Source organism: Polypterus senegalus, chromosome 16 (assembly GCF_016835505.1).
Source record: "Polypterus senegalus isolate Bchr_013 chromosome 16, ASM1683550v1, whole genome shotgun sequence".
In the NCBI taxonomy this organism is placed as follows: domain Eukaryota; kingdom Metazoa; phylum Chordata; class Cladistia; order Polypteriformes; family Polypteridae; genus Polypterus; species Polypterus senegalus.
In genome coordinates, this window is record NC_053169.1 from 9,501,635 (window position 1) to 9,516,680 (window position 15,046).

General features: G+C 38.3%; 1 protein-coding gene across 1 annotated transcript in view; it reads left to right on the forward strand.

The window, feature by feature from the left end:
- prim2 (DNA primase subunit 2) overlaps nt 1–15,046 on the forward strand; it is a 438,807-nt gene that overhangs the window by 279,753 nt on the left and 144,008 nt on the right. The window contains exon 10 of the mRNA XM_039738199.1: nt 4,209–4,394. Coding sequence (XP_039594133.1) covers nt 4,209–4,394 — 186 coding nt within the window. The remainder of the gene's footprint in view (nt 1–4,208; nt 4,395–15,046) is intronic.

Consider the following 15,046-nt stretch of genomic DNA (forward strand, 5'->3'; position numbering starts at 1 on the left):
ACTTTCAGCCAACAGATTCTTTTTTTTTTTTAATTTTATTGAATTTATTAAAATCAAATAACATTCTGTACAACCAAGTCAAGTTTTACAAAACTAGGTTTGAAACAAATCGAACCCCACCCCGAAGAAAGAGAGCTAGGCCAACAGGATAAAACTTTAATAGTAGGAAGAAATAAGTAAATCAATAAAAATAAATAGAATAAAAAAGGGAAGACAATCCACTCCCTCAATCTAAATGCTTATTCTAAAATGTTATTGATCAGATCCTGCCAGGTTTTGTACAGATCCTCTAAGTGAGAATTTGATTTTTTTCCAGTTTCAGATAATCTAGAACATCAGTTACCCACTGACTTAGAATAGGAGAGTTAGGATTCTTCCAGTTGAGCAAGACATGTCTACGTGCCAGTAGTGTAGTAAAGGCAATTCCAGGTTGTTTGTCCTTCTCCACTTTAAGCCCCTCTGTGAGCCCACCAAGCACAGCTGTTAATAGGTTAGGAAGGATTGTGACACCGAGGCTGTCTGAAAAGGATCTAAAGATTTTGGTCCAGAATTATGTTAATTTGGTGCAGGCCCAAAACATGTGGCCCGGTGAGGCTAGAGCTCAAGTGCAACGTTCGCAGGTTGGATCTTGCCCTGGAAACATTTTGGACAATTTTAAATGAGACAGATGTGCTCAATATATCATTTTAAGTTGAATAATTGTATACCTTGCGCGTGGGTGCCTTCCACTTTTTTCTGAAATGTTAAGTAATTTTTTTCCCACTGTACTCTGGGAACTTTGAAAGGTTTTGATATTTTACAGAAATGCTGTCTGAGTCCTCGAGACTGAGCAATATTTTTTCTGGAATAGAGGTTGGTGAGAGGTGACGAAAATTGTCCAGGTTTTGTTTAACAAAGTTTCTAATTTGGAGGTAATGAAAGAAATGTGTTGCTGAAAAGTTAAATTTGGAGTTTAACTGTTCATAGGATGCAAAGATGCTGTCTATGTACAGAATTAATCCTGAACGTTTTCCATAGATTAAAAACTGTGTACATTTGTGAGGGTGGAAAAAAGTGGTTCTCGTGCAGAGGTGCCACAGATAAAAGCTTCTCCATCGTGAAGTACTTCCTGCATTGGTTGCATATTCTGAGTGAATGAAGCACGTTCGGATTGTCAGCATATTGACAATCAAGAAGTGCTGCAGGATTTTATTTCTATTGCGGACCAAGCCTTCTATTTGTGTCAATGTATGTTTGCTGCCCAGTAATAAAATTGGAAATTAGGTAGAGCCATGCCACCTTCTGCCTTAAATCTTTGTAGGGTTGCCCTTTGGATACGTGGATGTTTTGAATTCCAAATAATGATTGAATCTAACTTCTTAAAAAATAATTTATTGATGTATATTGTAATGTTTTGAAATAGAAAAAGTAGCTTAGGAAGGATATTCATCTTGATAGTGTTAATTCTTCCAGATAAAGTGAGATGAAGGGTAAACCATGTATGCAAGTCTTCCAACAGATTATTTAGCTGACAAATGCAGTGCATTAGCACCACTGTCTGCATTTCATCCTGTGGCTGATTGCTGTGTGTGTACAGTTAGAACAAACTGTCATTGTGTGCGTGTGGATACATGCATAAGTGGGCTATGTATTGCTCTGGCATCCTGTCCAGTGTTGGTTTTGGCTTTACACTAGATCCTGTTAAGATCCACTGAGCGACCCCCAAGTCGATCAGGCAAATCTGAGAAAGTTTCATTCCCTATGAGAATATAACCTAAAAATCTTGTCTATAATTCTTTGTTACTCCTACAGTTTACATGTGATTACTGGACTCTGGATTTTACCATTGTGAAATCATGTGTAAAGGCCATGTCTGTTTTCATCTTATGTTGCCTGAATCAAGCTAGTAATAGTCTTGAAAATGCTAATCATTTATTTAGGCTGAATTGATGGACTCATTCAGCTGATTATTGCTTTCTCACATGGTGGAAAATTATTGTTTATAATGCAGATAGTTAAATAAATAGGCAGACTGATAGTACTTTATTTGTCCCCATGGGATAGTTTGCTTTTTTACAGCAGCTGAACAAGTAAGTAGATAAATAAATAATGACAAACAACAATCACCCTCTCAAAAACAAACCACAATGATGATAAAGAAAGAAAATGTAACTTGGCTAAAGATACAAAGTGCAAACACAGTCACACTGAGGTGTTATACAGGCGTTCTGCTGTTGGTGTGAAGCAGCCCCATAGCATTTCTTGACATGTTTATTCTGAATAATTTTTAACTGAAAGTCCTCAGTGTTAGTGTGCCAGAGAGAGGATGTGTAGCTTTGTTCATAATGGCACTCAGTTTTGTTTTCATTCTCTCCTCCGCAGGCAGCCGCTGTCGCCCACTACATTGCCATGCCATTGCTGGGATCCAAATAATTTAATTCTAATTTTTCATGTCTGTGATTCAAAAAGTAAATGGAATAAAAAAAAAAAAGAACCTTAAATAATATCTATGAAATAAAGGCCTTGCTCCACTTGTGTGCAGCGGAACAAATTAGCATAATTTCAGCCATATGCCACTCAGATGCAGAGAGGTCAAGTATGGCCTAGCACAGTTGTTTCCTGCTGCCGTTGATAATGCCTATGATCAGGACAGTGACAATTATATCATTATATTAATTTGTGTACAGAAACAAAAAAATAACACCTGCCAGTTTATTAAAATGTAAAGTGACATAGTAAATTCCTTGTTGTCATTGTTTGCTTGCCAAGGAAAACTATTTAAATGGACTGTAACCCATTACATATCCATTACTTACTGGCCGTCAATAAAATGGCTCCAGCCAAAACTGAAATTATGGAGCTGCCATTACCGAGTGCACACATTATTCATTTTCCCTTTCAAATTTGATTAATCATGCATCATCTTCAGGCCTATATGGTCCTTCAATTAGGCCTCCTCAAGATATTGCACACCTTGTCACTGGGCATATTGCACCCAAGTTTTCTGTCCATAGAGTTTTAGGACTAGGCTGCAAGACCTGATCTCACCCATCCTTGGGTGCTTCGGCAAATGCCTTATGGATTTGAGATAATGTCCCTATAAAAGAGCAGGATACTTGAAGGAACAACTTGATGCTACCGTTTTATTTGCATCTCTGTCTGCAGGCAAACATGAAGGCCTCCTCCATATCAGCCAGGGTCTCTACGCATCTTTTTCTATCCTTATGCCTCACTCTGTGGATATTTATTTGATTTGGCGTGTGACTTCATGACAACATTATTCTTGATTTAACACACAAAGACTTATTTCTGTACTTATCAACCTGGACCAGGTCTTTGTCCTCGTTACTGGATAAGAATGTTCTACACTAATCAGCTCTTTACCAAGTCCATCATGGTGTTCTTTCACATCTAAAACTGGTAGATTTTGTAATGAAAATACTATTATAGCATGTCATTCGGAAAAGAAATGGGATAATCAGCACTGATCTATTTGTGGTCCCAGGCTCACTTGTTGTTCATTTACAGATAATATGAATAGTGTACTCTCACTTTGTATTATTGCATGAAACCTCTTATTAATGAAATGTCAATACAAACCTGAAACCTAAGGACAACAGTAAACATTTTAGAACAGGCCACAAACTGTTAGTTTAACACAAATACCCATAAATAAATTTATGAAAAAGTCACAGGTACAGGCAAATGTGATGGTGATCTTTGTACCATGAAGAGCATACATTTGTTATTTCATTCTTTTATCTCTTTGCTTTAGAAATTAAGGAAGACTGAGTTCAGTTGACAAACATATTTGAAAAGATGACTGGCACTTATTTTATTACAACTCTACTACTGTATATAAAAAAAAAAATTGCACAGAGTCCCAGGGTTGGTTTTATCTTGGAAAAAAAATCCCATTAATCATGTTTTACTGGCCCTCAGTAGAATCTGGTAGCTCCTGGCTGACATGTAAACCTCTCACTTTGTGTCAGTATCTTTTAGCAGCCGAATGCAGCAGTCACAGTGACAGCTTTCGGCAGCTTGTGATTGAACCCTTAACATTTTGACAGATTTCCAGCATAGGCCACAGAGATGAATTTTGCAAGCTGTCATGTGCCATGAAACAGTCAGCGGTAATTTTCTAATGGAGTGGAATTTATGTTGCCTCTTCTTTCGTTTTCTTTCTTTTGGATAAAAGGCTCACTTTCTTTGTTCTGTTTTGTTCCCAGCTTTCCTTGAAGTCCTTTCCTCTTTGCATGCGCAACCTGCATAAGGCTCTGCGAGAAAACCACCATCTCCGCCATGGAGGACGAATGCAGTATGGCCTCTTCCTCAAGGGCATTGGTTTAACCTTGGAGCAGGCCTTGCAGTTTTGGAGAGCTGAGTTTGTCAAGGGCAAGGTGGATGCAGACAAGGTATGTATGCTGTTTTTTTTTATTTGCCTTGACAGTCGGCACTCTGTGGACATTATTTACTTTTAACTGTCATGCTTTTTCACGTTTTTACAGTTGTAAACTATTTAACTTTTTGCTCACCTGAGTACAGTATACATTACCACGACACTCTAAACCAGGGGTGTCGAACTCCAGTCCTGGAGGGCCGCAGTGGCTGCAGGTTTTCATTCTAACCATCTTCTTAATTCGTGACTAGTTTTTGAGGCTAATTAACTTCTTTAGCCTTAGCTTTAATTAGCTTGACTCGGGCTCCTTAGTTGTTTTTTTGCTTAATTAGCAGCCGGACAGTAATGAGACATAAAACAAGCAGGACATGACCAGCTCACCTGTACCCATCAAACAAAATCTGAAAATAAAGATGAAGGTCTCAGTAAGGTTGATCCCTCAGGTTACCAAAACATTTTAGGAGTTCTTAGAAAAAAAACAGAATATCAACAGTTTTGGAAATGTCTGCTGTGGCAAAAAGAGAGCAGCAACAAGCCAAGGAATTGAATAACGGGTTTAATTAACAGCAAGAATCAGCGTCTCTTTAAGGAACTGGTTGGAGTTGGAAGCCCCAATTTACTGGTCATCTGTTGGCTCATTTCATGTCTCATTTCTGTTTGGCTGTCATTTAATGAAGAAAAGAATCAATTCAGAAGACTCAATCCTTAAAAACATGGCTATTAAAATAGAGGGAAGAGAAGTTAATTAGCAATAAAAACTGGACACTGATTAGGACAAAGGATAGAAAGAAAACCTGCACCCACTGCGGCCCTCCGGACCTGAAGTTTGACACCCGTGTTCTAAATCCCATACATGAAATGGGATGATTTGCAATACTAGGGTATTGTACTGTTTTAGCCATTATGAATGAAGTGAGAAGTCAAGCAAAATGACACCTTTTATTGGCTAACTATTTGCAATAAATGCTGAGACCCCAGCTATGCTTTCTCTTTAATAAATGTCTTAACATTATTAGATTATTCAGATTAGTCATATTTTTACGCTTACAGTTGATGATCTTTATCTTCACAGTATATGAGATCAAACTGTCATGTAATAGGTGCCCGTATTTTCCTTATTTAATTTGATTTTGTAATGAGATACACGGCTTATGTTTGAGACTCAGTGGACTAGTGCCAGCTTGATTGGACGGTCTAAAAAGGGTGCATGTTTTTATTCTGGCTATGTGTAAGCTTCTTAGTAAAACTAAATTGTTTTTTCCTTGATAACGTTGACAATAGTGGAACTGTACTTTTCTCTTGTAATCTATCCATCATTCAACCCACTATGTCCTAACTACAGGGTCACCGGGGTCTGCTGGAGCCAATCCCAGCCAACACAGGGCGCAAGGCAGGAAACAAACCCCGGGCAGGGCGCCAGCCCACCGCATTCTCTTGTAATAGATGCTTTCAAATTGTTAATTTATACTAATGTATAAAATGTAGTTTTTATACTGTATATATGTGTATTATTCTCTGGATACTCTGGTTTTCCTAGCACATCCCAAATATAGGCTGACTAGTCTAATCATTGCTGACTGACTGCCTAACTCTGAATGAATTTTTAAATACTCAATGGGATGTATAGTATCTCACTGGAGAAAATATGCCAGAATGTTGTAGATCTGTATCAGCGTGCCCTTGCAGCGATGCAAGTGAAGAATGATGCAGAAGCTCAGTTCTGGTAAATTGGGTCTTTACATCTGCAGAAGTGAAGCTGTCAGTTCAACAAAACAAAGCACTTTGAAACCTACATAGCAGTTTTATTAGGTCTGTGGAAGCTGGCCTGGACACACACAGACACCGTAGTTTTAACACCCAACACACGTTTATTCATATTTACACAGTGACACAGCACACAACCCAGTACTCCTGTACTCTCAACCCCCAAAGTCCAGGCCTCTCGGGCCCCTATAGGGTTGAGCTTCCATGCTCTGTTCCTGTGGTCCTCATACCAACCAGGGCAGCTGCCCACTTGAGGTCCTGAGGAGGCGTAATCCCTCTTCTGGGTGTCCCGGCTGGGTACCGCCCCCCAGCCGCTCGCCATAGGTCTAATGCAATTATTAAACCTTGTGATTAGTTAATGTCTATAGGACGACTCACTGCATTTTTAGGATGTTCCTCTGCTACAGCAAAATACCCCAGAATATAAAGATGTCAGTATAGCTAATCATACGTGTTATCTCCCTCCCATCTTCCTCGTACTGCAAGCCTTGCATTTAGCAATACATGAAATGCTACGTTCTCATTTCATCTGTCCTTCTCCCCACTGCCCCATCTTTATTAGCCAGCTCTATTGCTCAACAGAATCAGAATTCACTTTATTAGCCAGATACACTAATGCGTGTTAGCAATTGATATAACATACAAGGATAACACATAATACAAAAGATAGAAGAAGATAAAATATAAAATGTTAAAATATGTTTCAGTATACAAGGGCAATACAAAAGAAATAAATAAATAAAGAGATAGTAGGATTAAAGTGTCCAGGCAGTCTATTGTGCAGGTCTACATAGATACGGAGTAGAAGCTCAGCCCTGGTCAATCAGAATAACTGCACTGTTTAGGTTGACGTGTTGTTTTAGCTTTCACTGCACAAACACATTTGCGAAATGGAGGTCAGATGATGCCCTGAGTGAGGTTTATCAGCAATGATCTTTGTGGCCCGCTTCCTTATCCTGGACCCAAGAAAAGGATGATGCAGAAGCTTGATTCTAGTAAATCAGGTCTTTACATCTGCAGAAGTGAATCTTTCAGTTCAACAAACCAAAAACATTTATATGCTTGATCGTGTGCTAAGTTATGGCCTATGATCTTCTCACAGGCTGTGATGATGTGCTGCAGATTGGCCTTAGCCTGAACAGAGGCAGAACCAAACCAGATAGTCATAGATGAGGTCAGAATGTACTTGATGATGACTGTGTAGAATTGGAACAGTTGGACTTGTTGGCATGGACCTTCCCCAACATAAGTAATAGCCCACAACTTATACAGGGTGGGGCATAAAGATCTCCCACATTTCGAGGGAGAACTGTAGTTTGGGTAGAGAGGGTGGGGTAGGTTAGGCTCTACCATTTTCAGTACCCATCATGAGCTGGACTGGTGAACATGGGGGCTTTGTTGTTCAAGTGTATTATGAGAACAGCCATTCTATGATAACGGCACAAAGAACATTCTGTGCACGCCTCCTGTTTGGTTGAAATGCATCTGTACGAGATCAGAAAATGATTCTGCTATGGATTTCTGTCCTTCTGACAACTGGGTCCACACTGAAAACAAATCACTAGGCACACCTAGGAACAATTGAACGCCAAAAAATGTGGAAGCAGTGGAAGCAGTAAGAGCATCCATTCAGCAATCGCCAAGGCATTCTGCTCGTAAGCATGCCATGGCACTGGGGATATCAAGTCAGAGTTTGAGGAGGATTCTGCATGCCGATTTTAAACTGCATCCTTATAAAATGATGTTGGCTCAAGAATTAAGTGAGAGAGATCATGCCAACCGCAGAGCCCTAAGTGCATAAATTCTTGAACAGGTTCCCGCTGCAGCTGTTCTTCTGAGTAACGATGAGGCTCACTTCCATATCAGTGGACCTGTAAACAATCAGAATTTTCACTACTGGGATGAACATAATCCTCAAGAACTCCACAAACTACCGCTCCGCTCTCCTCGCATAACTCTTTGGTGTGCAGTTGCCGACTTTTCGTGTGATCGGCCCGTACTTATTTCAGGAAGGTGGTGCGACAGTAGCTGTGACCTCTGACCGGTACGTTGAAATCTTTCTGCTCCCCAAACTGGATGATGTGGATAAAGAACATGTGTGGTTTCAACAGGATGGGGCCACAGCTCACACAGCACGACATTTGCTCCGAGTGTCAAGGGAAATGTTCACCTGGGCTTTTGATCTCTTTAAGGAAAGACGTGGATTTAAGCCATGAATACCCAAAGGAAAATGTTTTCTAACATTGTCCTCGATCTCTTGAGGGTTTGAAGGAAAGGATCAGACAGGAAATCGACACCATTCTGATTGAGATGACCCAGAGAGTGATGGAGTGCTTCCTGGAACATCTTTCAACAATGTATTGCCAACAATGGCTGCCATTTGTCTGATATGATTTTTAAAACCCATTAAAACAAAACTATTTTTAATGTACTTTTTAGAAATATATATAAAAAAAATTTAAGATAGCTTTTTAAATTTTTTTATACCCCTTCAAAATGTGGGAGATCTTTATGCCTCACCCTGTAGTAACTTGCAGCACAATTTAGAGATTCTAACATTGGTTGTAAATTAGTGCCACTCTATATCTGCAGTGACATGACATATTCCTTTCTTTTTATATAATGCGCTACCGTGGCTGTTCGTTTGTCTGTCCAGGATTTTAAATCACCTGTAGCTGGAAAATCATTTGACCTTTTGATCTGAAAATCGGTACACATATACAACGTGACGTTTACTGTCCGCTTTTGGGGTGTTGATTGACCTCCAAGGTTATTCCTCTTTTTATTTTTATTTTATTTTATTGTAGAATCAACTCTTGGCAGCGGCCAGCAGGGAGGCCGGGCGCCGTTCTCATTCCCTACCACCGTCGCCGTCACTTCTCCTACATCTTCATATCTTAAATCATTCTTGAGGCAGATTGATGACTTAAGTGCCAGCTTAAGTGAAAAATTCAAGTAAACATACTAAGTAATTGAAACACAAACTGACTTGATCAGTTTTAACGCAAAAAGATGCAGACGGAAGAAAAGAAGCGGGCCGCTAGGGAGGAGAAAAGAAGAGCAGCTCAGGAAGCAGCAAGCGAATCAACCTCTGAGCAGACGAATGCTAAACGTACAGAGAAAGAGGATGAAAACTACAAGTCAAGAGTATTCACTGCATGTTATCTTGCAGTGCGCCATTACTGGTAGAATATAAAACAGTAAGCACTACGTAAACATTCATGCTTTGCACAGAAAGCACTGCTTCTAAGGCATGCATTCAAGAATGATGAATATGCCGAGAACATGATCTTTCACAGCACCATACCGTCCTTTATCTGCATTCTTAATTAAAGAGCAGTTTGCACAAATCTAGTAAAAAATAGACACTGAATTTAGAAAGTGTTGTTGACAACAAAAAATAAACACATTCCTCTTTCACTTTATCAATACGTGTTCTGATGGTGTAAATAATTCTTCAGAAGGTGACAAAATTTCAGCAACTTGAGACTTGCAAATTACAGCATTCCCTGAAAAGTGCCAGGTGGTTTAAATTCACAGAATCTTGGAATTGAACTAGGGACTCAAGTGTGAGATGACAGCAATACCTACTGCACCACAACACCCACCAAAAACGTGAAACGGTTTCTCTAAGTATACATCCATCCAGTTTAATCCACCCCTACGGCCGTGACTTATTTCTAGAATTAACAATATCACCTTCTCAAACTTGCCTAATCAAATTCAGGGTAGCGGGTGGCCAAAGCCTATTCTTGCAGCACTGCCTGTAACACAGGAAATGACCTTGGGCATGGTGCCAGTCCATTACAAGGCCGATTTCCATAATTTTGTGATTCAAGAATTTTGTTTTCCCTGGTAGGTCATTCTTGAACTTTTGTCACATCAGTTGCTTGAAATAAGCATCACGTTTAAGAAGTACGCTTCTCTTCCAGCAATGTTTTATTTTTTTAAATGTAGGGTCTTTAGGAGGGATTGATTACATATAGAGATGTGTAAAAGGTCACGAATCGTATACCTATACTAGTTCTTAATCAAAAAGAAAAAAAAAATGAAAGAATGCAATGGTATTCCTAATTAAATTTTATTTTCACTTCTATGGTACATTTAACAGGAAAATTACATTTCTGTCTCCAGCTGTGCTCATTTTCTATCCTTCTGAAGTTCTATTCCCAATTCATCCTCTGTCAGATAGACCTTGATTCACATCACATAAATCCTCAGCAGAGAGAGGTGCAACCGGTTCTAACAATTTTAAAGAAAGATAGCCACCTCTGTGTGTGATAAACTGATACCTACAGTCAACATAGCGATTCATTCATTTCTTGTCATGAATGACCCAATTGAGTTGCAAAACCTTTTGTTTCCTTGACCTTGCAATGGAATAGTCTTTCTGTTGGTACTCTTATGTTGCATTTAAAAAAAAAAAAAATTAGAAAAATACATTATGAAGCACTTTTATATCATTAACTGTGTATAAAATACCTGAAAAGATTTATGTTTCTTTCGTCTTAAAGGAACAATTCCTATAATTATACAGTGCATATCACATGTAAGTGCGTTTAGTATGATAATATTGAATTTTTTTTTATTTTTTTTTTAACAGCGCACACATCATTTTCTCTGTCCTAACCTTTCTTCTGAATTCACATTAATTAAAATATTTATCCTCCCTTCATCTACAGGCGTCTTGTAGTCTGCTTATTAAAACTGGTGGAGAAAATTGATTTAACATAAAGCAGCAGAGACATTTTAGTAACCGTTTTTTTTTTTAGTAATTCTACCCTAATCCTGTGATGGTTTCTATTTTAGCACATTGAATTTTTTTTTTTTTAAAGAGCATAATTATATAATTTTCCTTAATACTCTTACTACTGTGTCTGTGAGATAAATCTGCATCCTGCATATTTTGCCGTATCTGTGCTAACATTTTTATATCTAATTTTTGTTACAGAATTCTTTTTTTTTTTCCCCCTAGTGCGCTTATTTAAATGAACAATTATGCTCACTACTTTTTAAAAAGTAAAAAATGTGATTCTTCAGCCTTATTATTACAGTTGTTCTAAGACCTCGAACAATGTTCTGTTATGGGGTGCTTGTTTTTTTGCCCCTTTTATGGGGTGATTGACAGGGATACTTGTCACTATACAGAGAACAACCAGGAAAAGCTAGGGGTGCTGTTGACAGAACTGGTGGTGAGCCCAGTAGGGGCTTCTTACCTTGTGGTCTATCTATGGATTCCAGTGCAGTGATAGGGGACACTGTGCTGTAAAAATGGCACCTTCCTTCAGATGAGGTGTAAAGCTGTGGTTGTGACTCTTTGTGGTCATTAAAGATCCCTGGGTGTCCTTCATAAAGAGTTGCACCCCAGTGTCCAGGCTAAATTGCCCACCACGTCCTTGTTATTGTGGCCCCCTAATCATCCCCAGTCTCTAATTGTCTTTCTCTGTCTCTCTAACAGCTAATCTGTGGGGAGCATACTGGCGCAAAATGGCTGCCGTCATATCATCCAGATGGATGCTGCACATTAGTTGTGGTTGAAGAGGATTCCCTCACACTGCATATAGTGCTTTGAGTAATGAAAAAAGTACTATATAAATGTAAAAAGGTGTTATTTTATGGGGTGAATTTTTGTGCAAATAATCTTTTGTATTTTTTTGTTTCAGAAAAACAATTTTCCTTATTTAATTTAAAATTTCGGTGCATAGTTTAGATTTTGTTGGGTTTTTATTTTTGCCTTTCCATAGCCTTTTTTTTTATATCACTCGAGGATTACCTTTGCAGTAGGTGGGCAGGGCTATGGAGGTCACGACCTATAATGGACAATAATGTCTAAAATATAAAGGTTAACTCTGTGTCTGAGTTTTTTATTGGTGATTCAGGGGTTACAGAGCAGACAATAAAAGGAGGCTTGCAAAGGCATGGCACTCTCTCTGCCTTTTCATTATAAAAAGACCAACTCTATTTCGGCAGCCATATTCAGTCAGGCCGTCCTGTCTGGCCCTGTTCAGTGAATGAGCTGGCAAAGAAGAGAATCAACTCTAACTGCAACTTTATGTGCCTCCTGAAACTGCACATCTAGCGCTATCAGGTTGTATGGTTTGCTAAGGCACATTCTGTTTGCTTTTTGTTTATGGCATTAGTTATAATATTTCAAAATTACATTATATTCTCTATAATATGTGATTAAATGTATTGTTTTTCTCCAGCTTGGTCTATTACTCTATCTAACTGCCTAGGGTTAGAGATGTAAAAGGGGGGCATTATTGAACTATAGAAGCAACAGTTATTCCTGACAGTATGGTAAGAGTATGGGATTTGGGGGCCATTCTATTAAGGTCTGCATAATCTAGAGTATGAAGGGGAGAATAGAGTCACCCTAGGACCCCACCACGACAAAACACTACCTGAAAACTAATGTGTGCTGGGTTAAAGGGTGCCCAGATGCAGCACTTCATTATCCAAGTTCACAGACTAACCCTTACAAGCTTTTATGCTAGAAATCAAAATCCCTTTTTGCATTTCTGGTTACGATTTTGATGTTTTTGCTTTTATGTCTTGGCTTAGTTGTCTGTGTAAACAATCTCTCAGTTGACTTTCTGCGATGTCGTAACCTTGTCTTTTCTTCCGATCACATTAAACATTCTCTATTTACCAAACAGCATTATATGCACACACATATTATAATGTGTTTCTGAATGAATGTTCCATTTGTTTAAATCAACTGTCTTGTTTTCAAGTTGCAATGATTTGAAAATGGTGGTTTAACACTTTAAAAAGCTGAATGTCTTTTTCTTGGTGAGTGCTACCTGTTTTATGAATTGTTTACAACAAGACCATCAGTGTTTGTAAAGGATATTTCAAATTTTTAAAGCTGGGATTCCCAAATTAATTTTGTTTTCCTCGTTTACCAAGTATTGGGGAAAGTATTGTAATCGTCCAAAAATTCGATGTCGAGATTTTGATGAATCTTTAGAATTAGCATATGTGTGTGTATGTCTGTGTGTGTGTAAACACGATAACTTGAGTACACTTTCACTTAGGTCAACCAAATTTTGCATACAAGTATTAGGTACAAAACGTAGATTCTGTCAACTTTTGGGCTATTTCCGCTAACCGGAAGTGGTTCTTTACCTTTTATTCATGCAGCTGCAGAGTCCGATTTATTCAGCTTTACTTTTATAATAATTGTTCAATATATGTTTAATTTGATTTGTTGTTGATGGTTCTTTAATGTACATAATATAAAAATATAATCCTTGTTTTGCGGTTTACTCCTCAAATATCCATCCCCATATTTGAGTATACAAAAAAGTCAAGGGGAGATTACTCCCGATTTTTCAACTATTATGTTGTATTGGTAGCTGGATTCAAAATGGTGCCTAATGTTATCATTTTAATAATTTGGGGGTCTTTGACTGGCTGCTTTTGGGCTCCCTAGTTAGATGAGCTCCACAAACTGAGCTGGCACATGTGAACCAGTTTCTCTGCTGCTGGATCTTTCCTGATAGTAACATCAAAGTCAGTGCTGAAAGAATGCCAAATAATATATTTTATTTATTACTGGGTCTTATTTTATTATAATTACTTTTTATTATGGTAAAATATGTTGTGGAAGCAATTAGAATTGACTATAAACTATTATACATGATAGTTTTGTGTGGTTTGCAGAGGGCAGGTCTGAGAATTCTGTTGACTTTGTTGCATTTGACAATAAAGCTAAAAAGCTAAATGATTTTAGTCTATGGGTAGCTTTATTGAATTCATATTTATTTTACAATTGCATGTTGGTGTCATCTGTATATTATTAATAGAAAATGTAATTCCTCCTTTAGGAATACTAATAATAAAAACCGGCTTTGCCAGTCATTTTTCATTACATTCACTATATGTTTATTTTTTTCTTTTTCTTTTTATGAAGTGTTTGCTTACATTGAGGTATATAAGTATTCAACACATTGTTTTTTCTCATTAAGCATATTTCCAATTCAGTTATATAAATTTAGACCAGACATTGGTGTTAACTTGATCAAACGACACAGCTAAAGAAATCGTAACATTTCAATCCATAAACAAAGTTATGGACAATAATGTGGAATGACACAGGAAAAAAATATTGAATGCAAAAAGATATGGGCTAGATGAAGGTTAATTTTATTTGATATTTGTTCCCTTCAGTTAGATAATTTCATATGTTTTATTCATATCTATACTAATAAAAGGCAAAGCCCTTCTGACTCACTCACTCACTCACTCACTCACTGACTGACTCCCTCACTCACTCACTTATCACTAATTCTCCAACTTCCCGTGTAGGTAGAAGGCTGAAATTTGGCAGGCTCATTCCTTACAGCTTACTTACAAAAGTTGGGCATTTCGAAATTCTACGCGTAATGGTCATAACTGGAACCTATTTTTCTCCATATACTGTAATGGACGTTAGCTCGATGGCCGTGGGGGGGCGGAGCTGCGTGTGACATCATCACGCCCCACGTAATCACGTGAACTGACTGTGACCGCAGTACGTAGAAAAGAAGGAAGAGCTCCCAAAGAGCGCTGAAGAAAAACGCCAAATACTTTATTCGCGAGATACAAGTTTAATGAGAAGACACGAGGTACAAACGAGACTTTGGATCACTTTGTAACGGAGTTAAAATTGCTGTAGCGAGAAACTTTTAAGTGCCGGGTCTTGGATAATATTAAATAAAGCCGTGGACATCGCAACATCACACAAGAGAGCGGCTCACGTGAACTGACTGAACGCAGTATGAGTGATCACTTCCATGCATCAACCTGTTCAAAAAACGCATTACACAATTGACAAGGTAGGAAAAGAATATGCTCTGAGTTGAGCTCCACGGCTAACGCGGTCTTGGGGAAGCAACTTCGTCACACTGCCACCAAATA